A 26581-nucleotide genomic window follows, 5' to 3' on the forward strand; every position below is an offset into this window, starting at 1 on the left:
GCGCGCCAGAGGGCGTCGACGCTAGGTCCCCCAGGAGGTGAGGGTCCGCGGGAGCTGCGGAGGGAAGGACAAACCCCATCCTTTCCCCAGCGGCGCCTTCCACCCGGCCTTCGCGCCCTGGAGCCTGGCGGGCAGCCCGGGGTGCGAGCCTTGCCCCAGCAGCGTTCCCCGTGGGCAGAGGAGGAGGAGCGGGTGATGGCGTCGCTCCCACGCGTGTCCGCCGTGCGTAGCCCGGCACCGCCCACCTCATGAATATTCCAATGAGGGGGCGGTCCCGCCCATGCTAATCGCAGCTGCTGATCGCTGACGCGCCATCACACCACGCGCCGCCGCGGCCGCCGATTGGCCGGGGGCGACCTGGTCTCATTGACAACAAACCGCGGGGGGCGCGCGCGCCGGGGCCGCGGGGGCGGGGCCGCCGGGGCTGCCCAAGATGGCGCGGGGTCGGCGGCGCCCGCCGGCAGCGACAGCAGCAGCAGCAGCGTCCGCCTGAGCGCCCGGGGCGGCGGCGGCGGGCCCTGCGCCATGGAGGGCGGCGAGCTGGCCGCCGAGAGCATGGAGACCCTGACCGAGCTGGGCGACGAGCTCACCCTGGGCGACATCGACGGTGGGCGCCGCGGGAACGGGCGGGGGTGGTGGGGGCTGCGCCCGTGGGCTCCCCATGCATGGTGGGGGGGGAGCGCTTGTGTCTCCCCGCGGGCCCGGGGTTGCCGGTGCCGCCCGAGGGGGCAGGACGCGTGGGTGGGGTGGTTCTTGGATCGTGCTGCGTGGGGGTGTGTGTGTGTGTGTGTCCGAGCACGGAGTGGGAGCACAGGGTGTCCACCCTGGCTTGGCCCCTCTGCGTGGGGTGTGCTTCCCACGCGGGACGGGCTTCCCGTGCGAGCGGGGATCCCCTGTCCTGGGTGGGGCAGGCGGGGGTGTGGGGCGCGTCCCGTCGGGCAGCACTCGCCTATCGAGCGGCCACGCGTGTGTCCCCGAGTGGCGCGGGCAGCCCACGGCCGGCCCTGCCTGGGGAGCGCTTCTGGGGAACTTCCGTGGGGCTGACCCACGCCTGAGGCAGGCGAGAAAGATGTGGTAGCCGCAAGGAGCCGGTGTGGACGTGGAGGTCTTCCCACCCGTGGCCGGCCCGGGAAGGGGTCGACAGAAAGTACTTGGCATGTCCCTCTCTTCCTGCCGCAGACCCACGGGGCAAACGGCGCAGTCCACGTTCCACTCGTGTTTCCTCGCTCCCTCAAAGTAGGTGCTAAACGATGGCCGGAACTGTGTCACGACTAGTGGCTGTGGGAGGCCGAGCCTCCAAGCCCTCCGGCACCGAAACAGCCCTAACTGCTTAAATTTCCCTTTTTTCACTGTCATCTTAAAACTTCACCGCGTCGCTGGCACAGTTCAGACCCGTGAGAAAATCGCTGTTTTCTGCCGAAGTGCAGCAAAATGAAGCGCCTGCGTGTGACGCTATTTTATATGTATTTTTGGTGACACCAAGCAGCTCCTGAAAACCTATTTAAAATGTCATTTCTCTGTGCGGTCTCTGCTATAGGCTGGAGACAGGGTCCTGGCTCAGTTCACTGCTCTGCTGGGCTGTAATCCCAAACAGAGCTCAGCTTTGGGGGCGGGAGTGTCCAAAACATCCTTGTTTAGCCACTGGGAGATAAAATAATACCTGTACTTTTAGATTTCTAATTGACATCGATTTGCAGTGTAGCTTGGGGCAAAATTTATACCCCATTTTTCCTTTGTCATATATAAAAGAAGAACATACCTTATGAAAGTGCAAGGGGCTTAGTTATTGGTCATAAAGTTTGATGGTGCTCATCCAAGGTAATGCTTGCTGTTGTTTAAGCACCATGTAATGAGTTCTCATGTTGCATACAGAAACAGAGGCGAATTGATGAACCCAGAGATGGCTCTGAACTGAGGTGTGCCCGGGGAGGTGTGATTCAGAGCGATGAGTAACTTAAGAAAATGAGCTTCACTTTCCTCCCCGGCTCCAGGGGTGGATTTTCCTGGGGGAAGGTATAGGACAATCCTGCTTTTTTTTTGTACTCCAACATGGATTTGTCTCAGGGTTTGAAATTTTACAAAGATTTTCATTTGGTTTTTAAGTCATCTTGTTGGTGTACCTCTCCCATTCAGGCTGAGGGACCCCTCACTGCCTCTTGTGTGGATTTTGATTTTTTGTGGTAGATGCACCGACTGCTGTGGGATCTGTCCCCACACACGGAGGTTATAGCAAGGGTGGTCAGAGGGTCCCAGTGCTGAGCCTGAAGGCTCTGCGTCCTACCCCAGCACAAACCCCTCCACCAGCCATGGGCACCTTCCTGTTGGCAGGACGCTGCTGGGTAACACCGGAGCATGAGGTTTGAGTTGGTCTTGGGTGTGAAGCATGTCAGGGTTCAGGGCAGAGGGGTTATTTCTGTTGAGGTTGGAATCTCTGCCACTTTTCATTTCTCAAAGCACAGCGTCTCCAGTAGCGTGAGGAAGAGCAGCCTGTGTGCTGGAGAGCTGAGCCACTGCCCGGAAGAGGCAGCTGAAGCCCAGCCCCTGCCTTTCTGCCAGGTATTCAGTCCCTGGGTTAATGAAAGCAACAGAAGCCCTTGGTGGGCTTGGTTTTGTAATACCTTGTTGACATTTTTTAGCCTTGGGCTGGGCCAGGATAGTTTCTGCAGTAACGTGTCACTCTGCTTTAGGGGCCGAGACCTCTCCAGCACAAAGGGTGCCAGTGCTCTGGTAACACTGTGTTTATCACTGATGATTGGTCCTTCAGAAGCAGCTGAGGTTTCTCACAGTGAGTGTAGACACTAAAGGCATTTTAAAAGGCAAAGGTTTAGATTTTGGATGTTGGCTGTTTCTTCTGCATTATATTTTTTGTGTGTTGTTACTAGGAAAGTTCTTGGGCCCTTTAAAAGAGGTGGGTTTGATTCCCTCATAGTCAATTCTTTAAAATTAATCTTTGGACTTTTTGCATTTAGCCCAAGTTAAGTCTGTAATAAAGATGTAGTCTAGCTTGTGAGAGCAGGAGTAGTTTTTTTAATAATATATTAAATCTACTGCACTGAACACAATGTTCTTTAAAACTCAATGGTTGAAATTTGGTTCTTATGCTGGAATTTACTAAAATCTCATCCGATTTATGTTTATCCTCCACTTGCAGTAGTGCTGTCTGATAGTGAAATAGCAGTACCATCAAATCAAGAGTTTGAGAAGTAGTTTTTTATCACGTTGAGGTTTATTTGGGATAGTCTTAGCTGCAGTTGGTTGGAGGGTGAAGAGCTATTTCATATCCATCTAAATGTTATGCCCAAGTGTTAGTCTTGAAACAGCCCTCCTTGCTCTGGTAATGTTTTATTAAAGCCAGCTGAGGGAATGCATAAAAAAAAAAATCTTTCATTAATATAGTGAAAAGTAGAGACAAGGGTTTGGTCCAACTGGTCCCTGAGGGTGGCTACTGCCTCATGCTGGGGGAACTGTGCGTCCCCAATTCAGTGTCAGGTTATGAATAGGTCAGGAGGACGCTTTGCCTCTCAGGCTCCTCCATCCAACAGACCTGAGTTCTTAAGAGAAGTGTCATGGTCAGTGCTTAAATGTTTGTCAGGGTGTGGAGGGATTGCTATTGGAAGGGAAGAGTAATAGTATCATAGAAATATGTTGAAACCTGTGTTGAGGGAGCAAGAAGCTTGGAGGAGGATCCATCCCTTTGCTCTGTTTCAGCTGAAGGAGTGTCGGACAAATTAATTGGATAATGTGTGGGTGGCATTTTGGAGAGACAAATTAATAGCCATCTTATTGCTGGGACAGCCTCCATAGGAACTTCTTGTGAAAAGTTTACTGCTTCAAACCTGCTTCATAAACCACAGCAGCAATGTCCTTTGGGTTTGTGGATGAGAAAGGTCCTGGTGTAAGGAGCACTTTACCACATTTTTTCCTATAAATCAGAGATCTGTTTTCTGCTTCCTAAACCCTTATTTATTATTTTCTTATAAACTCTCTCTTAGGTTTGTGGGTTCCCTCCTTTTTTTCCTACTTCCAGAGAAAAATAAATAGGACTTTTAGAAAACTGTGGAAAAGCCAATGCAGCAGGGCCAGATGCTGAGGTGGAGGAGGATGTCTGGCTCCTCGTGCCAGTGCCTGCACACAGATCAGGGAAAGCATTCAGGTAGCTTAAGGGGCATAATTGGATTAGTGTGGAAGAGGAAACTCTGCTTATGAACAATGAGCTCTTGGTTGTGAAATTTTCTCCTCTGTGGGTAAGAGCTATAGCATTGAAGTAGGAGCCTTTTGATGTGGGCTGATAAAATCCTGGAGAAGGTGGGATGGAGAGAAGCTACTGTGCAGTGAGTCCAGGCAGAAAACCAAGAGGAAAAAGTTATTCTGGTATTTTAAACACATACATGCATTTCTGCTACAGTTTTATAAAGTGTTGTTTCCTTTAGTGTTTTTTCCCCAGTTTCTTGTATCCTTGCAACTAAAAGAAAGTTAAAATGAATTCTTATGCTGTTTCTTCATTTTGCAGATTCTTAGTGGGGTAGGAGGGATGAAAGCTCCTTAAAAGTTGTGTAGAAGAGTGGTTAGTGGTGGAATTGTTCAGGTGCTTAGTTTCTTCCTTCTGCAAGATTTAGACTGAAGGAGTAAGAGCAGTATTTTAGTTATATGTTGAAGATGGCTTTAAGTTCTAGTCTGTGCTTGCATCTTGTTGTCTGGGAAGGTGGTGTAGGAGAGTCCTACTTCTCCCCCCTGAATGGCAGCAGCAGTGGTGTGCTACTGGCCACCTCTCGGTCTCTCTCTGGAGGTGTTAGGTTAGTGCAATGTGTTCTCTGAAAGTTTTGAAGGACCCAGAGCTTCCTTCTATGCACACACCCCATCATTCCAGTCCTGATACAATGGCAAGTGTCAAAGTATGTGGGCAATAAAATAACGTTGAACAAATTTTCTTCTGTTTCACAGAGATGCTGCAGTTTGTCAGTAACCAAGCAGGAGACTTTCCAGACCTGTTTTCGGATCCCTTGTGCAGCACCTTCCAGGGCGGCAGCAGCAGCGGTGGCAGTAGCAGTGGGACCCTGGAGCCGCAGTTGCAGCGGTCATACAGCCAGGCGCAGCTCCAAACCTTTCCTCAGCCACCTGCGTCCCCCCCAGCTCCAGAGCCTGCCAGTCAAAGCAGCGCAGACGACACCTCCAGCGCCTTCACGCTCAGCCCCTCTCCTTCAGCCCCGGCCCTCGCTCCAGCCTCAGCTCCAGCAGCAGGCTGTCATGATTACACCAACGTTCAGCTCTGCTCCCCAGACCAGGATTATCCAGCAGCCGGTCATCTACCAGAACGCGGCCACAAGTTTCCAAGGTAGCGCTTGTGGTGCTCAGGCTACAGGTGTGCCTGGTGCACTCAGGATTTTGGGATGCTCAGGCTACAGGTGTGCCTGCTGCACTCAGGATTTTGGGATGCTCAGGCTATGGGTGTACCTGGTGCACTTGCAATAAATGCATTAGTGTTCAAACTCCAAAGACATCCTCAGTCACGACAAGCCTGATGATCCTTTTCTTGTGATGCTGCCTGTGAGGTGTCCCTTCTCCTGCCTGTGTGGCTTTGGAGTTGGGGAGCATGGAAAATTGTCATGAATGAGATCTTAAGTGTTTTTGTGTGGCCTCTTGCCATAGTTATCTTGCTGTTCTCCTCTGTTATGACCTCTCCCCTGTCACTCTTGGGAGGCTTGAGAAAAGTATGTCTTAAAACATAGTTGTTGGCAACCCTGTCCTCCCACTGATGGGTGCACTGGGCGGATCCAGTCTGTCCCACATGGCAATCTGGATTGAAGGCACGTTTTATCTACCAAACTCCTGAGTGCAGTACTTGCATTGAGCAGAGACACCTGTAGGGATATTTACCGGTGACTGGATCTTCATTTGTGAATGCCAGTTGACTTGATCCTCTTTAGTAAGTGTTGATTCTCTACGTGACAAATAGGATCCTTTGGTCCACCAAGATCAGGGAGCAGGAAAGTGTAGGTTGGATGTACAGCATAATGCCACTGTGCTGTCAGACCAAAGGGCTTTGGCTTTATTTTCTCTTAGCTGATCCTCTGTGCCTCCTGGAAAACTGCTCTTCTAGGTGCAGTGTCCTCTTGGAGGAGGCACCAAAGTAGCTTCCCAACATGTGGAATGAGTTTGATGAATGCTGCCTACTAAGAAGCTCTGGGAAGAAGAGGAGTGATGCTAGAAGCATTTGCAGGCTCCAAAAGGGAGACTTATCTCTGGGCTGTTTCTGACACCTCTTCTATTTTTCAGTTCTCCAGCCTCAAGTCCAGAGCCTGGTGACATCCTCCCAGGTTCAGCCAGTTACCATCCAGCAGCAAGTGCAGACCGTGCAGGCCCAGCGAGTGCTGACACAGGCTGCCAACGGCACCATCCAGACATTAGCACCGGCCACGGTCCAGACGGTTGCTGCTCCACAGGTCCAGCAAGTTCCAGTAAGTATAAGTGTGGAATGATACAGGGATACAGCAGAAGAAGAAAGTGCTTTTGCAGGTCTGGTTTCCTGGCTTGCCAGGGGAGAGGAGGTGAAACTTGTAGTGGTGGCAGTCCTGTCTAGGTTTGCCTTTGCGCAATATTTTTTAAATGTGAGAGGTATTTCTAGCCAGCCTGTGTCCCAGAAGCATTTTACTTCGTGCAGGTCATGCGTGAGAGTCCCTGTTGCAAGCTGTGATGTGACTTCGGGTAGTGAGCAGTGTTCAGAAACTGTTTTCACTAAAACACTGGCTTAACTAAATGTGGTCTAAAGTAATTTTTGGAACTTGGTACTGCCAAACTGGATTGGAAACCTTACTTGAACAAGCTTTCTTTGACTTTTGCCTACTTCTTTGCAAGTTCATCACCTCTACCACACGTATCAGGACTGCTCAATACTGGAATGTGTTCTTCAAATTCTTCTGTCACTTTTTTTTATCTTTTTACTGCTACAGTGTCATGTGATTTTGTATTAAAACATACACAAGATTTTTTTGACTTAGTGCATCTTTGTATTAAAAATGTTTGTCTAGGGGACTTGGTATGACAAAGTTGCTCTGATTCAGTTGTACTCTGCCATCTGTCATGTTCTCTGAGAGTTAGCAAGGTACTTGGAAGAAATAAGAGCAAGCTGTGTTATGGCAAAATAACTTACAGTTGATTTTGATCTGCTTGATGTTTATTATGGTACAGATCCTTTGGTGAAACTCTAGGGGGGAAGCTACTATGAGTATTTTCCAAAGCAGACTGCCCTAGCTGTGTTAAACTCTTGAGTACTCAACCAGTTAATATAGGGAGCTAATTATAGGTGTAATTGGAGAGGGGAAGGCAACTTTTCCGTCAGCTCTTTTGTGTTTTTACATACTTGTTTACTTCTGGTGACTGATTTGCAAACCGATGTCCTGGTGGCTCCTCTGCTCCCCTCCCTCCAGTGCTGTCCAGACTGTCTCATTGTCAGAGTTTGCATTAGGGGCGACCAAAAGCATTTAGGTGATGCAGGCTGCAAGGAAAGAAATACTCACCCTGCTCTTTTGCCATTCACTGAGTTGTAAAGTAACTGCAACTCTGCCAGTGCTTTACCTCTGGCTGCTGAGATCAGCAGGGAAATGCATGCTCACCCCTTCACCTGTAACTCTTTTCAACCTAGGTTCTGGTCCAACCTCAGATCATAAAAACGGATTCCCTTGTCCTGACAACCCTGAAAACAGATGGTAATCCTGTTATGGCTGCAGTACAGAACCCAGCGCTGACAGCACTCACTGCTCCTATTCAGACCACAGCTCTGCAGGTACTATATGGATGTTCTTCCCTCCCTCTCCTCACTGAAGTCCTTTCCTGTTAAGTAAGAGATTTGAGCTTTAGCATTCTGCAGTAGTGCAGACAGAAGGGGTTTTGAGGGCTGTTCTAGACACGTCCAGAGCAAGTAATACCCTGTTTCTGCCAAGGCTAAACACACAGATTATACTGCTTGGCAGCCTCCCATGGCCACTAAGCAAAGACCAAGGGCACATTTCTGTTTACCTTTTTCTGGTATTACAAGGAGAGGAATATGACCTAAAAACTCTGTCTGGTTTTTAACTTGAAACTGAAAGCTAACTTGCTCAGAGTACCTGTGGAACTTTCTTTTGCCTCTCAGTAGTGTCTAATAGTAGTATACTGAATGTGACAACTAATTAAGCTACTTTTCAGAGGGCGTTTGTGCTGAGGATTCGTTATAATCACTGGAGATGGCAACTGTGCTTCATGGCCTCTGTGCCTCATGGCTTCCACTTTGAGAAACTTATGCCCCCAAAGAAACATTTATTACAATCTTGTACATTTTGAACAGATATCTCTGTACAAGTATTTACTGGGGGAGATAAACTTGGACTTAGTTTTTGATTTCTTTTGCAATAGCATGGTAGGCTTCTTACATACTTGTTAGCAACCAGGCTAAAACCTTCAATTAACCTGCTTGCTTTTAGATGATGTTTTCGCACAAAGGTGAGGCTTACGTGGTTCTGTCTACCTGAGACATGTCTGAACACATTGAAATTTGGTGGAAATAAGCCAAGGAGAGGTTTAAGACTTAAATTCACTTATTTGTCAAGTTCCTACTTGAAACGAAATTATTTTTCTGATATCCCAATTAGAAGACTATTTCAGAGTTGAAATTGTTCCTGAAGTTGCTCATGGCTAGTTATTATTATGTTTGTCTTTTGACAGAAAAAACTCTTCTTCTCCATAGCCACTTCCTTGATCCTTGGTGTACTTCAGAGAATACATGTATCTTTCTCAATCTTACTTTGCTGGATTAAGTAGTTTAAACTTTCTTTTACTCCAGCTGTCTTAGAATCCTGTCTGTGCAACTGTTCTGATGGGATTCATCATACTTCATCTCTGAGTACACACTGCTTAATTTGGTGTAGATGGTCTGTAGATGGGTGTCCAAGTCTGAGCTTTTCGTGCCGCTATATATCAGTCGTTGCCTTAGTTCCTCATCTTAAGGCATTTTTATAGTTTATGGATTTTTTTTTTTTCATTTAATCAAATTCAAATCCAACTGCATTGGTCAAGCCAAGGTTGTCTTTCCATAATAGAATCCTTTCTAACATTGTCATTACTAGTTTGGAAGTAGTGTAGCCTGTTGCTGTTTTACTGACTTAATTTGTCCACAGAAAAGGTGGATTTGGACACTTGGATTGTAAGGACTGTAGGAACAAAGAGGAATCTCGGTCCATTTCTCTATTTAAGTGGATGAACAGAGCACAGTATTGGCAGAAGTGCTGATATTCCTGGAGAACAAAAGATGTTCTTATTCCACAGTGACTAGTGTGGGAGCCAGAGTGACAGATTTTTTCCTGTGATGCTGTGCCAGTGCTTGTGCCGCCTAAGAAAGACAGAAGGAAATTGGCATCTCACATCTTTTCTGAACTGTACAAACGTTTCCTGATTCGTCTTTTGTTTACTCCTTTTTCTTTTGCCATCATAAACCTTATCTAAATTGGCTGATTGCTCTTGACACTTGTTACGCGTGGTCTTTGTAGACCCTCGTTGGGAGCAATGGGACCATTTTGACCACAATGCCAGTGATGGTGGGACAAGAAAAGGTGCCTATCAAACAAGTTCCCGGGGGTGTCAAGCAACCTGAACCACCTAAAGAAGGAGAGAGGAGAACAACTCACAACATCATTGAAAAGCGTTACCGGTCATCCATAAATGACAAAATCATTGAGCTGAAGGACCTTGTCATGGGCACAGATGCCAAGGTAAAGATGGGGGATAAGAGCAAATCTGGTATAATAAATATTTTGTCTTCAAAGGTGCTCGTTGCTCTACCAAATGAAGTATTTGGGTACATGCAGCTGTAAGTAGTGTGCACACTTGTATTGGGATAACACTGATGAGAAACACTTGTGTGATGGAAAGCTTGATAATTATATTCAGGAAAGGTCACCTGTAAAATACTAATTTTACTGTGCTAGTGGTACTGTTTCTTGAAAATAAGCTATACCTTTTGCATTTGTTCTTATGTTAGGCCTAACTTAAAATAGGTAGAATATCCAAATGGATGTTTTGCTAACTCTGCCAAACCAGGTCTTGCTTAATGTAAGTTTCCTTTTCCATGTGACTGCAGTTGGGATGAGGGTTTACAGAACTTTCCGATTTATTTCCTTTAGATATTAAGCAGTAAAAACTCCTGCTTGCTCAATTATTGGAAGCTTTCTTACACCACGTGCTCAGGGTTGTCCTATTTGCTTTACCTCATGCTGGCATACCAGGCAGTGGTATTCTTGATACTTCTGTGATCTCTCTACAAATAAGTGCACTAGTGAAGTCACCTCCTATTGCTGGGTGGAATTGGAAGCTTAATGTTTTTAAAAACATGGGTCATGTGCAGTGGCTTCATAGTACTTTCAGCTCGTGTTTACAAGATAAACTTGTCCACTGCTGCTGGAAGCAAGTGTTTTCATGTGGATGTCCAAGGCAGTGAGGCAAGGAGGGAAATATTCTCAGAATTAGGCGGTGAATAATGGTCAACAGACAGCAGCTTGTTATATCCCAGAAGACAACCACTTCATTTACAAACTATGGTACTTTCAAAGGACTATTTCTGGCTGAAACATAGATGTGAACCCTTATAATTTGGATGTTAATCTGTTTCCATTGTACTATTTTATAAGATCTTTGAGAAACCTCAGTCCTTGTGTATGTTTGATACCTTGCCCACAGAGCATGCCCTGCTATTAGTTCCTTTGCAGCTGCTGAGAGGTCCTTTACTCCCTTTTCTATCACCACACGATACAAAGGGTTGTGGTATCCCTACAAGCAGGAGTGACCCTTTGATTCTCTTTATATAAACTGCTTTTTGTATGTCTTAATTCCTTGCAGATGCACAAGTCTGGAGTCCTGAGAAAAGCCATTGACTACATTAAATACCTACAGCAGGCCAACCACAAGCTGCGACAGGAGAACATGGTTCTGAAGCTGGCTAACCAAAAGAACAGTAAGTTGTGGAGGCTGTGCAGGAGGGGGGAGGCAGTCAGCATGAATGTAGAATGTATCTTGCAGTCTCTTATCCTTGACAGAGGTTGCATTGATAGTGGCCAGTGTTACTCTAGGTGACAGAGCAAATCTGAGAGATACTGACAGAATTCAGGATGGAAAAACACATACATAATGCACTCTGATTTTTGCAGAGCTCTTGAAGGGCATTGACCTAAGCAGTCTAGTTGACAACGATGTAGATCTGAAGACAGATGACTTCAACCAGAATTTGCTGCTGATGTCTCCTCCAGCCTCTGATTCGGGATCCCAGGCTGGCTTCTCTCCCTATTCCATTGATTCAGAGCCAGGAAGCCCTCTTCTTGATTATGCAAAGGTATTTATGACTTCAGTTGTCAAATTTAAGGCCTCTACTTCAGGGATACATAAGGGCCAGAATTTAAAATCTCCTTATTCTCAGGAGTGGAACCAGCAGACATCTGGCAAGCAGATCTGTAGGGCTCAGAGATCCTTTGTAAGGATGAGGAAGGTGCATCTGTGTGTTTTTATTCTTTCTTAAATGATTACAACTGCTTCCTGAGCTGTATTACCTGAGCCTTACCTTAGCTACAAGAAGAACTGTACTTATCCTTCAACCCCTGTACAGTCTTTGTGGACTTACAGTGCTTGTTCATGACCCAAGTTGCCCATGACTTTCCAGGATATGAATGTCCAGTGAGTAAAGCAGGAGAACTTGGAAATAGATGATATCAACTGTGGTTAATGAGACCATAACTAATCACAGTAACAGAAAGCTGTTAGCTGTCTTTGGCTTACAAGTTTGTTTTGTGGATATCACAGAAGAAGTGGGTCTTCTGGGAGATCCACAAAAAAGTAAGGGCAGCAAAGGTTAATCTTAGCCTAAACCAAGGATCCAGTTAATAACTGAAATGACTGGTAGCAGGAGGAAGTTGAAGGCATTCAAATATTTTAACCTTATCTTACTAAGCTATGAAAAACTTTACTGGAGTTCTTGCTGATCTTGAGCTCGAAAGCAAATTTTAAAACGTGTTCTGTTTCTTCTTCTTCCCTACCCTTCCCTTGACATAAATGCTTCTTGTGGTACAGAATGGTAAGCAGTTTGTTTTCTCCTCTTTTTTCTCCATTCCTATTCATTTGAAGGTTAAAGATGAGCCTGACTCTCCTCCTGTGGCGCTTGGTATGGTGGATCGCTCTCGAATACTCCTCTGTGCTCTCACATTCCTTTGCCTTTCCTTCAATCCGCTGACATCCCTCCTGGACATCCGAGGAACTCCAGAGTCTGACAGTTTGGTGCGCCACAGCTCTGGCAGAAATGTGCTGACTATTGAGTCAGGTAACGAACTAGAATAGTTTGGACCACAGAAAGTGTCCAGCCTTATGTGGTCTCCCTAAAGGTCACCTCCAGCTGTGACCGCTGCAGGTCACAAGGTGGACGGTTGCTGTGGTTCAGTAGGATGGGTTTGTGTGTTCAGGGAGTTGTATGACCTTTGCTTAGTGGGTGGGGAGAGTAGTAACTGCTGGGCTGGGTGTGGGAGGAGAGCCAGCTTGGATCTGGTTCCAGTTCCCATCCGTATCCAGAGTTCTTCTTGCATAAAACCAGCCATGGCTCAGTGTGGTGAGGTTGAGGTAGCACCCATTTGTAGCCCAGCAACCTGGGCTTTCAGGATAAACCCTTTAAAGTAGTTCAGGGTAAGGAGCATCCTCCTGTCCTCACCAGTCTTTGAGGCATGTTCCCTTTCTGTTTGTTTTTAAGGTAACTGATTTTGTAACTTAATAATGAAGTGTTATTACACTGTTGCTATGGGCTCTTGCAACTGGCTTGTTTGATACACTTATTCCATAAAATTCATAGGGGAGGGTAGGGGATGCTATAGGTGTGGGGTCATTTTCCTGACTGGTAAATATGCTTCCTCAGTGTCACTTTGTAAATTTTATTAAGATCAAAAAATGACACTAAAGTATTGAGTACCTGTGGGTGTATCTTACAGAAAAATCAGAAGACGTACTCTGGGGAAACTAAGTGCTGATTCAGTTTTTTATACACCAGTCTTCTAAAAATAACCATTTAGTTGGAAATGTGGCTTGGAGTTTGGATGAAGAGCTGTTGATACAGGTGCTTCCTGATTTGAAATGCAATCTTTGCAAAAGCTGATTAAACATGTGGCAAGCATAGCAGGACATCCTCCTTGGTCTGTGCTCATTATGTTGCCAAGCTTTTGGTGTCCAGATTAGCTTTTAACTTTCCTTTTGGATGTCCATTGTAGACGCAGCTGGTTGGTTTGGCTGGATGATGCCCACGCTAATCCTGTGGCTTGTGAATGGAGTGATTGTACTGAGTGTGTTCATAAAGCTACTTGTGCATGGAGAGCCAGTGACCCGGCTACACTCAAGGTCGTCGGTCACCTTCTGGAGGCATCGCAAGCAAGCGGACCTGGATCTGGCACGGGTAAAGTTGACTCATTGTTTTGCATCAAATGCATCTTTTAGATGGGATTTTGGGTAAATGTTGCCTAGTGAGGCAGTGGCTTGGCACTTGCAAGAGTGTGGTATTCCTTGAGTGGACTATCCTGTCTGATTTCAGAGAAGCTGTTGCTAGGTTGTCCTGAGCAGATTGCTGTCCTCGCTCAACCTAAGTTAGTGAGGCATAGATGCCAGCATTGGAAGAGGCTCCTAACTTCTGTCCTTGCTCCTAGCTACTGCGTCTTGTATCGGTTTTTGGCAGCAATATCTTGGGTTTTGTCCAGGGTCTGGCCTCTGCTGTGCTGGTCTGTGTGCTGTCCTCCAGCCTCTTGGAAGTCCTCACCATTGTTGGGGCAACATTTGGCTTTTGATATGGGGACCCCAAAACTTCCATGTTGTTTGAGAAGGCAAGAACCTTCTTTCACTTAGTACTAGTGTGTCTCATAGGCAGTGCAGGACCAGAACCATGTGTGGAAGGATATGTTCAGGGCCAGATTTCAAGATGGTGTAAACTGCCATTATGTTTTCTGGCTCTATGATGACGTCCCTCTGCTAAAGATCTTGTCCTGGCTTGCACGTCAGTTTATCTTGCTCTCAATGCTGAGGAGGTCCCAAAGTGTCTCTGTAATGGTGATTTTTGTTGTTGAACTTTTTGCTGTGTTATTTGCAGGGCGATTTTGCTGCAGCTGCATCAAACCTGCAGACTTGCCTGTCAGTACTTGGTCGAGCGCTGCCAGCTTCCCGCCTGGACTTGGCCTGTAGCCTGTCCTGGAACGTGATCCGCTACAGCCTGCAGAAGCTGGCGCTGGTGCGGTGGCTGCTGAAGAGGACTTCTCATCAGTGGCGGGCGAGGGAGGCCACTGCAGGCTTCGAGGACGAGGCCAAGACCAGCGCTCGGGATGCGGCTCTAGCGTATCACAAACTCCATCAGCTCCACATAACAGGTAGGAGCAGAGGTGGCAGATATGCTGTCTAGTTTTGCTGAATGACGAGACTGAGCTGGTCCTGGGGGGTACAGGGAGAGCACTACAGCCTCTCTTCTGGGATGGCTGCTGTTGGAAATTAGCCTGACAAATTTCAGGAACCACTTACTGAAACAGGACAGATTCATGGAATCAAAAAACTCCGTAAGAACAGCTGAAGCAACAGCAGCATCTCAAATTATGTTTCCCTGAGTTTGCAGAGGTGGCTGAGAGTCTTTCCCGAGCAGCAGTTGATTGAGTCCAGTCACTTTTTGCTGCTGTTAAAGGTTTCTTTTATCACTGTCACTTGGGAATGTGAGGTGGAAGCAGGGGCTGGGGTTAATTGCTGGAAGAATTGAAATTCCTGAAGCTGTGTACAGTTTAGGTTGCCATTTGGTGTTGATGTGCTTTGAAATCCTGGGTGTGTGCACATGGACTGAGGAAGTGCTTGAATGTTCCTTGCAAATGGTTGTTTTTGCCATTTCCTTGGCAAAGCAGTTTGTAATGTCAGTAAGCTTCTAGCAGATCAGAAATCCAAGCTAAACTTCCTTCTGCATAATCATTCTTTGTGAATTGTCACCATGACACCAGGGCATGGTGTACTTGTCCTTAAATATTATCTGTGTAGGTACAGGTGTAGACTGGAAAGGGTTTTAAGATAGTGATGAATACAGTGAGATAAAGTTTGCTGATGATTTTATCCTAACTGGCTTAGCTATACAGAGCTTTCTTGTGGAATCGAGGCTGTGGATGCCAGTCTTTAATATCTGTGGAGGGAAGACTTGGTTACAGTTGTTCTGTTGTCTGAATACAAAGTTGGCATACGATGTTGCAAACTTCTCCTATCAACAGGTTCTTGTTGTTTATTTAGGATAGTAGCCCTACAAATTATGGCAGTATTTAGTAGCTGGTACTACTGATTAAAAGTTAACACTTCTTCCTCCTCTTTCTGGTGCAGGTAAACTTCCCTCCAGCTCAGCTTACTCAGGCTTGCACATGGCCTTGTGTGCTGTGAATCTGGCTGAGTGTGCAGAAGAAAAGATCCCACCCAGCACAATGGCAGAAATCCACCTGACTGCTGCAGTTGGCTTGAAAACCCGCTGTGGAGGCAAGCTTGGCTTCCTAGCGGTGAGTTGTCTTCTCCTCTCCCATCACACCTCCAAGAAGAGCTCTAGGAAAGCCAGGAAACTGGCATTGCTGTAGTTCAGGGCATCTGCTATCAGTACAATTATAATATGACTTGCAGTTATGATATGAGCTGTAATTATAATATGATCTTTGTCCTTGGTGGTGCAACTCTTCCCTGGATGCTGTTCTCAATCAGCTTCTCCTTTCCCCAGAGCTACTTTCTAAGCCAGGCTCAAAGCCTGTGCAGCTCAGAGCGTAGTGCCATTCCTGACTCGTTGCGTTGGCTGTGCCACCCCCTGGGACAGAAATTTTTTGTGGAACGAAGCTGGACGGTGAAGTCGGCTGCGAAGGAGAGCCTGTACTGCACCCAAAGGAACCCTGGTGAGAGCTGCTTGTCCTGAGTGTGTGACCTTCCCACTGTTTTGAGCCTGGCAATCTCTCCACTCTTTTATCTGGAACAAAAGTGGGTGTTGTATTTGAGAGAACACCTTTATATGTCCGCCCTGCTTATGGTTTTGATGGGCCGGAGGGGGTGTGGAGCTGAGAGATCTCTCCTCAGCCTACAGGAGCTGACTTGCTTCCCTATGTATACTGCGCTGCATTGTCCTCTTTATATGCTGGAACACAACCTGGATGTGACCCCAGATGTCTGGGGAGTGACTTTGGAGTGACCAGGGTTTATCCTCCATAGAGCAGTGTCCTCACTGTTTTGCTGAGTGGCTGAAGTGTCAGAGCGATGTTTGGCCAAAGGCTGCAACTTTATAAGTTTTCAGAGCCTTTTTATCCCTTTAATCCACTTAGTCTTTAGAAATCACTGCATTAATTACTCAAGAATTTCCCTCTACTGCTTTTTCTCTTGCTCCTACATTTGATTCTTCATTTTGGTTGTACTGAGAGGTGTCTATGGCTGTATGCAAGTGAAATGGTTTGGTTTGATCCTTCTGTAGCGGATCCTATTGCACAAGTCCATCAGGCGTTCTGTGAGAACCTGCTAGAGCGAGCGGTGGATTCCCTCGTGAAGCCTCAGACTAGGAAAGAAACAGCAGGACAAGAGGAGGAGGAGTCATGGTGAGTATATGTGGCACACTGGGACTGCTGGCTGCAGCAGCAGACTCTGGGGCAGAGCTCGTGACCAGTGACTGAGCGCTGGTGGTTAGTCCTTGTTAAAGGCTTGGAATGACAACATAAGTCTGGCCACCACAGCTTATTACAAGAGTCAGCTCTGCCTCTTTTTATAAAACTTCTGAAAGGAGGGGGAACCAAGGTGTGGTGGGGATTTTCGGTCTTAGCTGGCATAGTGCTGGTTGATTCTTCAACTGGATGAGTGGCTTTTTCTCTGCTGTGACAAAGTTTAATGTTCAGGAGCACTAAAATTAGTGTGCACCTACCTCTTCTGTAGACCAGGATGTACATCCAGGGCTTTTAGAGCATGAAAGTCTGTCATGTCAGAGAGTGAACCCACCAGCTTGCTACCTTATCCAAGAGTGTTCTCCAGACTGAAGTGCTGTATTTGCCAGCAGTGAAGAATCAAACAGATGCGTGGCAAGAGGAGGAAAGATGATGATGACTGAAGTTGTCATTGCCTCTAAACTCTGTGACCAAATGAAAGGGGACAATAGGTGGGAAACAGAGCAGATTTTTGTACTGAACCATGTCCAACTTTCTCTTGGGCTCCATGGGAGGTGGAAGCCCACCCTTTGCTAGTAATTCAGCACTATTTCTAGCTGCTCTCCAGATAGGCTGGTGCCAGGCAAATGCTACATAAATACATAGGAAGCTGTGTAAGGATCCTGTTGTCCCCAGAAAGTGTGGGTGAAAACCTCAGATGGGAAGATAACCCAGTTTCCCCACCTGTGTAGGGAAAATGTTGTACATTTAGCTTTGGGGTTTTTTTCAGTCTCATGTCTGTTTCCTAGTAGAGAATGCAGTTTGGTGTAATTGCTTGCACAGTGCAAATGCTTGTGATCCAGTGCTGCTGTTGATGAGAGAAGGTAGCAGATTTGTATAAGGGGTGTGGATTGTCACTATACTTGTGGGAGTCCTGTCTCCTCGTGGGAATGACTAGCTTTAGTAATACAGCAAGCCTTTTTGTCCCCCTCTAGGGGTGGGAACTCAAGATCTTCATCTCTAACCTGTCCCAGGAAATTAGGTTGTTGCTGCATATACTACTTTCCCTGACCATTGCTATGAACATGTTGTCATTTGCAGTCATACCTATTTGCATACATGCAAATATGCAATCACAGAATTGTAGTTTGGCCTCTTCTGGAGGCAGTAGTTGAAAAGGAACTTGTAATCAACTTGTAGCATAGGTCTGTGTTTGAGGCGAGACTCTTGGGGTTGAACCTAGTTCTGCGCTGGTCTCCTTGCAAGAGGAGGTGTGAGGCTGCCCTTTGTAGAGCATTGCACTGTGCACTTCCACTTACGGGGTGGTCTCTTCAGTCCAGCAGCGTTGTGTTACTTGTAGAGCTTGAACTTTCTGTGGGCTTAATGGGGCTGCATTGTTTAAATATGCCTTGTGACCGATGAGTAATGCCTTGGCATCTCTTGTTTGACAGCATAGCTAAGGTCTGCCTTGCTTTTTGTTTCAGTGAGTTCTCGGGTGCCATGGAGTACCTGAAATTGCTCAACTCTTTCTTGGACTCCATGGGAAGTGGAGCCCCGCCCTTTGCCAGCAATTCTGTACTCAAGTCTGCCCTGGGTAAGTCTGGCAGAACTGAAGTTCTCCCCACTGCAGAATCTACTGCTGATATCAATTCCCTCTCCCTACCATCCCTCAAACCCCAGGCAAGGAGAAATGCAGTCCGTAGAGTGAGGCTTGGTTGCATACTAGTGTGGTACACTCAGACTGGAAGAGTATGATAAGAAGGCTTGTAAATTTGACTGTGTGTTGTAATGCTGAGTGCCCAGGTGGGACTGCTGTTATTTGTATTGTTGGGCAATATTTTATTTCCAAGCTGAACCTTGTGCCCTCAGCTGAGAGCTCACTCCTGGCAATGCAAAGCGAGAGGAAGGGTGGAGCACATAAACAAACATAGCAACATTGCAGTTGAGGTACAGGAAGGCTTTTTTTCTACTTAATTACCTATTGAACCAGGTTGCCCTTACTTTCACAGTGGCTGTCAGGTGTATTCCTCAGTCTCCAGAGACCTGCAGCCTCTGCTGTAGGCAAGCTCAGGGCATATACTGGGAGGTGCTTGGTTTGGTCCCTTGGTCCCATTATATTTAATGGGACAACAAGGGCTGTAGAATTCCTCTGAGACATGTGCTCATCTGGGCTGAGCTGGTAGCAGGCTGCTGGAGCATTTATCTTGCTTGGTGTTGGTACAGACAGCACCTGGCAGCTCACTGGGATGCTGGTGCAGCTTTAGACACAGACTAATTATGCTGTACCTGAAATGTGTAGAGCAAAAATAGAAGGAAAATTAGATAATTCTTTTTTTTAGGGATTATTTTTTGGTATAAAGGGAAGTCTATATTTGGATCAATACTGTCATGGAATTGAATAGCAGGTCAGAGTAGCTTTGGGAACTTTTTGAAGGCATGTTAAATAATGGAGGAAATTATATAGGGAACTTTTTTTACTGTCTTGATGGTGATTAGTGCCAAAGCTTGGTATATATGACTGGAACTGTTGTTAATTTGGGGTGGTGAGTGGAGATCATTGTCAGGAAGAAAGTCAACTGGTTTCTAGACAAGTTGATGAGCTAAATTCTTGTTGACAAGATACAAACAGGCCATCCCAAACTCTGCTTGCTGTCAGATGTAGGGTGTTTGCCTGCTGCCAAGCCTTTGTGTTCCTGCAGCACATTTCAGCATTCACATGGATGGCTGCATTCCTGTGGGATTAGGTTGGGCTCTTTAGCATCAATCCCAGTGGAAGGCACTGGCAAGGGCATGTGATACCTGCCTGCTTCTCCAAGAGGGAGGGAGCCAGGTGTCCTCTCCTAGGCTGCAGCTCATGACTGTTTTGCAGGTCCCGACATGGTGTGCCGATGGTGGTCAGCAGCGGTGGCGATGGCAATCGGTTGGCTCCGAGGGGATGATGCAGCTGTGAGGTCACATTTTGCAGAAGTGGAACGCATGCCGAAATCCCTGGAGATGTCAGAGTGCGTAGGCCTTGTGTGCTTTCCAAACCACTGCTCCTTCTAAACAGGGATGACTCCTCCTCCTCATGCTGTTCTGTAGGATTACACCTACCTGTGCTCTGGAGCTGCACGTCTCTTGTGCTCTGCAAGTGCCAATGTGCTCAGCAGTTTGTGTGTAGGTCAAGGCTTGCAGACTGATATTAGAGCTATGGACTGGAAGTGTCAGAAGTGCTTCTTTAGGGATGTCTTGTGGATTTTTTCTCACTGCACAGCCTCCCACCTTCCAAAACCAAACCACAAAACTGACATGCTGGTGGAAAGGCTGGTGTCACCAACTCTGTTCTTTTGCACTACAGCATCTTTGCCAGCTTCCTCTCTTTTATTGCATTTCTCTGTACAGTCTTTGTAGGTGAGGAACCATTGCCATCTTTTCTGTCTAAGGAATGATGATATCTCTGCTCTTGAAGATGCGAGAGTGAAAGCTGATGCTGTGACAGCACGACATGGTACTGCTTGAAAGCAGCATGCTCTTTCTCTTTCAGGAATGCCCTAGTGAAAGCCACCTTCTATGTGTGTAAAGCCATGCAGGCCTCACTGTCTGGGAAGGCAGATGGACAGCAGAACTCCCTGGGTCACTGTGAGAGGGCCAGCAGTCACTTATGGAACAGCCTCAACATGAGCGGCAGCATCTCTAGCACAGTCCTCAACAATGTAAGATCTATAAGCCCTGGGATAACACATGGTCTGTTGTGGTTGTAAGATTGGTCTTGCTGCAGGTGTGCCACTTCCCCTTTGTATCTGTGTTCTTCATCCATCCTGTGTATCATGGGAGTAGAGGGGAGATTTCTTCTCTTTCCTCACAAAGGGTATTGAAATTGTTCTGCTTCTGCTGTATGGGGGAGCAGAGCTGCAAGTACAATGTCATCTCCCTGGGCATGGTCTCAGCTCTTGCTCCTCTCATGCCAGTAGCTGTCACCCCTTTCTGGTGCTTTGACCAGTTTAAATTTGGCCCAAGATAGATAGAAAGTATCCATCTCTGTCCTCCAGGTCAAGTTCCTGACAGCTGTAAAGCAGGACCTCAGTAAGCTGGGTCTGCTCTGTTTCAGGCAGCACTTAAAAGTGTTTGAACCCTCTGTCACAAAAGTGCAACTGTGCTCTGCTACTTGAGTTTGTGTGGGGTTTGTTTCTCTTCTTTCCAGGTTTACCTAAAGCTGGAACTTCCCTCCATGGTGTATGGGACGTGTTTCTGGTCCCCTTCGTTGCTCCTGGGTGGCAGCTGTAGTGCATTGTAGTTGCATTGCATGTTGTGGCAGTGACTGTGCAATGTTTCTGCAGTGCAGTACAGAGGCACTCTCTGTTCGGCAGCATGGGCAGAGCCCTCCCAGAGCCGTGAGCAGTGCTAGGGGGCAGCAGCAGACGGAGAAAAGGGCTTTGGGCAGCTGCCATGTGCCAAGACTACCTCTTTTCTCTGCAAGTAGCAAGGCTGTCTTTGCTGTTTCCCACAGTTAGCATTGCCATTTGGGCAGGAAAGCCTTTGCAGAAGTCTGTGTTCCCATGGGATCAGTTTGGACTCATTACCATTGATCCCAGCAGAAGGTGCTGGCAAGGGCATATAACATTGGCACAATATCCCCTTGGCACATACTGTCTTGACCTCTCGATCGAGAGATGCTGCTTGAACAAACGGCTGAGTCCTGCTCCCTGTAGTGAGGTGATGTGGTGGGGAGGGCTGGGGAGCCTCCCAGGTGGGCAGGAGATGCTGTGGCTGCCTTCCCATGGGCCGTGTCAGCAGCCATGTAGTTTGTTCCTCGCCTAATGGTATGTGTTACTAAGTGTGTGTGCCTGGGCACCCTGGCTCTTGCAGATGATCCAGCTGCTGGCCTGTGACTTGCTGCTCTCTCTCCGTACCAGCCTGTGGCAGAAGCAGGCGAATGCCAGCCAGGCGCTGGGTGAGACCTACCACGCCTCGGCCCCCGAGCTGACGGGCTTCCAGCGTGACCTCGGCAGCCTGCGCAAGCTGGCCCACAGCTTCAGACCTGCCTACCGCAAGGTGATGCCTCTCTTGCCCATTCTGGCTTAGCTATAGCCCATCCCAAGAGTTGAAGGGAAGCCATGGAAACATATAGGTGTATGCGGGCTTGAGGGGTTTGGACACTTGGGGTGGGATGCTCTGCCACCAGCAGCCTCCATACTTTCTCTTGATGAGGTGATGAGGGAGGTTCCCATGGGTGTTCAGTGCGTGTGGGAAAGTGTCTGCTTTAGGTTCTACATAGAAAACCATCAGCACATGTGTATTGCCAAACAAATACCATGGTATCCTGTCCCTTAAGGCAGCTTCAGACTGGCTCTGTCCCTCGGGGGAGTGTGGAAGGAGACTTCCTCAGCTGTGTTGGCTCCGCTGAGTAGCCGGAGGGTCAGATGCCTTCTGCATCTGCAGAGTCCCAACTGCTTCTCTGGGGGCTTTTCCTCTTCTGTTCAGTTTATCTAGTATTAAACCTCAGTAGAGGATGTACAGTCTAATACTTTAACAAGCGAATTGTCCTGGTTTTGTCCAAACTCTGGATTTCAAAGTTTGATGCTGTTATCAAAGTGCTGCACTAGCAACCTGGGGTGAGACCCCTCCCTCGGGCCATACTGCCAGGGTTTGCTCTTCCATTTTTCCATCCTGTTCCCTATTCTTGATACTCCCCCTTTCCAGGCTGCTCACAGTTAAGTGTCAGATCTTTTTTTTTTTTCTGGTTTTTTTTTTTTTTCCTCCCCTCCTCATGGTTTCCTTGACCTGCAAATTCCCCAGAGACAGGTGGAAACATGAGGGAGGAGTGTGGAAGTGGGTCTCTGTTTGTTGTCAAGGTGTCAGTGCTCTGCTCTCAAAATGCAGTGGCTGAGGAATGACACATGTTCAGCCACAGCATTGTCCCCATCTCTCATCTTCCATCCTGCCTTCCCTTCCAGGTCTTTCTTCACGAGGCCACCGTGCGCCTGATGGCAGGTGCCAGCCCTACCCGCACCCACCAGCTGCTGGAGCACAGCCTGAGGCGACGCACGCCCCAGAGCAGCAAGCAAGGTCAGCCCTGGGGCCTGGGCACCGACCCACTGCCTGTGGGGCAGGGAGGGGGCAGCACTTGGGCAAGGTGTGGGGGGATAGGTGCAAGCTGCAGTGTCTTCTGTGTCAGGATAATGAGCTCCCGTCAGCCTGTGGCTCAGGGCGATGCTTCTGCCATGCTCTCTACGAGCCAACTAAGCCCTGGGCTGGAGGTGTCAGTGAACAGACTGGAAAACATTTGCCTTCATGCAGCTATACATACACAAAACTTGGCACTCTGGGGTTTGGGGCAGGCAGTGCAAAGGCAGAAGCTGGGAATCCTAAAGGGAAGAGCCAAAAGATATGGTGCTGGTTATTAAATCCCTTGTGAGGGTGTAAGGGGAATGGGCAAATGTGTGTACCAATGCTGGGGTGAGCCCTAGGAAGTGAAAGGAACTATCTGTAGAAGACATGACTGACAGCCCCTACCTGACTCCAGCTCAGACTATTCTATTCTGCTAGCCTATAGCAGCTCCCTGGGGGTCCTCGGAGTGGCCCTCACTCTTGGCTCAGCCAGGGGTTGCCAGCTAGAGATGCCTGTGCTCACTGGTAACAGTTGAGGGCCTGCATGGTGGGGTTTTGTCATGCAGGTGGTAGCTCTGTTGTGAACTTTCTCTCTCCTGTTTGCACATAGGTGAACTGGACACATTGCCGGGCCAAAGGGAGAGAGCCACAGCCATCCTGTTGGCCTGCCGCCATCTTCCCCTCTCCTTCCTCTCCTCCCCGGGCCAGCGAGCCGTCCTGCTGGCTGAGGCCGCCCGCACCCTGGAGAAAGTGGGGGACAAGCGCTCCTGCAATGACTGCCAGCAGATGATTGTCAAGCTGAGCGGGGGCACGGCCATTGCTGCCTCCTAATGCTGTCTTGGGGCCGCCTTGTACAAAGACAGCTTGGTTGACCATCAGCCTAGACTTCCCTTCTGGAGCTTAAAAAAAGTGCTAGGCTAGGGCTGTGCTGGTGGGATTGTGATGGGGTGGGAGGGGGAGGGAGGGTTTTGTTTTGTTTTTTTTCTAAACTTGCCCCAGGTTTAGCTTTATTAGCTTCCTTGCTTGTTCTCAGGCACTGCAGCAGGAATCTGTCTAGTTGTGGTTTTTGTCACCTTGCCTGGGGCTGTTGGGAAGCTCTGTCCTGACACTGATTTCCCATTCCTGCTTTGGGGAGAAGCTCACAAGCCCAAGGCATAGAGAAGTGGCACATCCTGTGTCTGTCCTCAGGGGTATTTTATTCTCTTCCCAAACACCTCTGCAGAAAGAAGTCTTTGGGGAGGGCAGAGGATCTGCTCAAGCCTTGTCCCACAGGGCTGCTGGGGCTTGAGGATGTTCCCAAAAGAGAGGGGAAGGCACCAACTTTCCTAGAGTTGTGTGTCAGGAAACTGAAGCCCCCTATACCCAACTTACCTAGGTGCTCTGGGAGTATCGCTTGGGGCCAGTACTGCCCAGCAAATTTCTCTACAGTTTTTATACAGGTTTTTTTATAGGAGTGTTCATGGCTTTACAAAAACATAGGGAGCAATGCAGCAGATTTTCCTTCCTCTCTGCTTCAAGCGTCTTTTCCTGTGATTGATAGCTGCCTCCAGTTTTTGGCAGGGGGTGGGTTTGTAGCAGCCTACAACAAGCAAAGCCTGGTAGAAAGCCTTGGCATCCCTGGTCATCTGATGCTGGGTGGCAGCAGAGGTGGACGGGCCGTGCCCTGCATTGGTGTGAAGGGTGAATGCTTCTCTGGTGCCTTTTTGTTGATGCAGAAACAATTTTTAGAAACTGTTTTTTATTTTACTCAACTCCCAGTCCCAGAATTTGTCTTCAGGTGTTTCTCCTTACCTTTTCCAACTGCTCAACAGCTCCTGCAGAATCTGGGAAGCACTGGTTCAGGGTGCAAGTCTCCCAGCTTTGTTACCATTGCTATTCTGAGCAGTTTGACTTGCAGGTGTTGAATTGCCTGTGACTTTCCAAGAGGGGGAGGTGGATTTGGGACAGGGAGAGAACGGTTTGCCCTCTTTCTCTCTGCCTTTCCTGTTGCATCTCTCCAAAGAAGTGCAAAGCGGTTGCCCTCTGACACGTGTAAATGTGAAAACCAACCTTTGACAAACGGGCATTGCTGTTTCTCCCTGTGTTATGGTCAGCGTGTTCTCCATGTTAGCAGCTAGAAACATTTAGATAACAGCAGTCCAAACCCATCCTGTCCCAATCAGGCCTATACTGCCCAACTCCTGCAAAATCAGAACTTGCACTGTTTTGTAAGAAGCTTTTACATGTATCCAGCTTTTGCATAGGGGTGTGAGAGCTTGAGCTCCTTCAAAATGAGAGGAAAAAGATAGGGGCTTGTGGTCTCACTTTGCACAGGATCTTTTGGCATCTGTGAGGGGTATTTCATGTGCTACAGGAATTGAGCACAGATAATGCTAGTCCTGGAGTTGCCTGGCTTCACGAAGATGGAAACTGGGTCCAGGAGAAACCTGTCTCCCAGCAAAGCCTGTTCCCAGTGATCATGATCTGTAGCTGCAGACAAAAGTGCAGGGACCAGAAGATGTTTCCCTCCCTCCCCCACTTTATGTGGGGAATAGCTGGTAGACACCCAGCTGCAATGGCTGGCAGCCTGAGCTTCTTGTCCTGCTGGCAGGCAGGGGGGTTCCTTGCTTCCCAGGGTCGGTGGTTGGAGAGGAGCTCATTGTTTGAGGGGAAGAGGTTGCTCTCAAGAGTGTCTTTGAGTGTAGAGGATGCTCTGGTGGCAGCAACTTCGGCTTCGAGCAGGTATCCTAGGTATGCATAAGAGCTCTTGGGTTTGTACACGTTTTGATTGCCCATTCCCAAGATTGCCTCCTCCTGATTTTTGTCCTCTTCAGTGGCTCTCACGCTGTCTTCCTGGTCATGTTTTTTTTCCCTGAAATACAGAAACTCCTTGCCTGTGGCAACCTCTGAGTTATTTTGCATTTCTCTGGGTCTGTGTGCAACACATGGGAAGTTTTGTGCTTTAGTAGAATGGGAAGCAAGGCCTTGGGAAAGCAGTGATGCTGAGGTGCCACTTGGTCACTAACGGTGGTCTGAGCCCTGGGGGCTGGGCTGCAGGAAGTACTGGCTGGGGAGCTGGGAGACTGCTGGGCTGAAACCCCAGTAGCAAATAGCATGATCCACGGAGGGTCCTAGCATGGCTCATACTTTTCTGCCCCCTCCAGGGTGATGGATCTTTGCCCTGTTTTTTCTACACTGTTTATAAATTTGCTGCCCATCTGTCCCTACGACTTTTTTTACATATGTGTGTATATACTGTAACTTTTTTGTTTGTGGGTGGGAGAAAATTGTTTTATGGATTATGTGAAGAAAGTCTATTTATCCTCATGGAGTTCAGAGTAGGGATACTTTGTGATACAAGATGCAACTGGTGGTGGGGAGGTTCCCCAGGGAACATATCTCCTGTCTGAAAATCCTGTTCCAGGGCTCCTGAGCATCTGTTACCTAATAAAGATGAACGTTACCACCACCTCCCACCTGCCCTCTTTCTCTGAGCCCTTTTCATCCCACCCAACAGCTGCTCTTAAGTAGAGGTGAGCTTGAAATGTCCTTTAGAGACATAAAACCTTGCAGGCACCTTGGGAAGCTGTCAGTCCTTTGTCTGGATAACCTGAAGAACAGAGCTGTACAGTTTGCAACAAAAGATGATCCCTTGGTGGAGCAAGTGTGGTGTCTACATGCTCCTTTGGAAACAACTCAAGAGGCTGATGGCTTGAGCAAAGCCAAGCAAGGTAAAGCTATGCCAGAAACCTGCAATTTTAGGAGCATCTCTATGGGATGAAAGCTGTTAGCTGACCTTGGTTTAGAATAACGTCCTTTCACTCCATCTCTTTGTTTCTCTGCTCCCTCTGGTAAAACTC

General features: G+C 47.8%; 1 protein-coding gene across 1 annotated transcript; it reads left to right on the forward strand.

Annotated features, from left to right (window-relative positions):
- The first annotated feature begins 444 nt into the window (after positions 1-444).
- Positions 445-26190, forward strand: SREBF2 (sterol regulatory element binding transcription factor 2). The gene is given in 20 exon segments (XM_027659746.1): positions 445-607; positions 4942-5135; positions 5137-5332; positions 6274-6455; positions 7640-7780; positions 9519-9740; positions 10864-10978; positions 11172-11353; positions 12139-12331; positions 13263-13444; positions 14129-14402; positions 15379-15548; positions 15761-15929; positions 16496-16616; positions 18140-18249; positions 19525-19657; positions 20179-20347; positions 21501-21686; positions 22589-22700; positions 23353-26190. Coding segments are annotated over 20 exon segments (3354 nt in total). The 5' UTR covers positions 445-525; the 3' UTR covers positions 23574-26190.
- The last annotated feature ends 391 nt before the right edge of the window (positions 26191-26581 follow it).

The sequence above is a fragment of the Corapipo altera genome, unplaced genomic scaffold (genome assembly GCF_003945725.1).
Source record: "Corapipo altera isolate COAL_440 unplaced genomic scaffold, ASM394572v1 1, whole genome shotgun sequence".
In the NCBI taxonomy this organism is placed as follows: Eukaryota; Metazoa; Chordata; class Aves; order Passeriformes; family Pipridae; genus Corapipo; species Corapipo altera.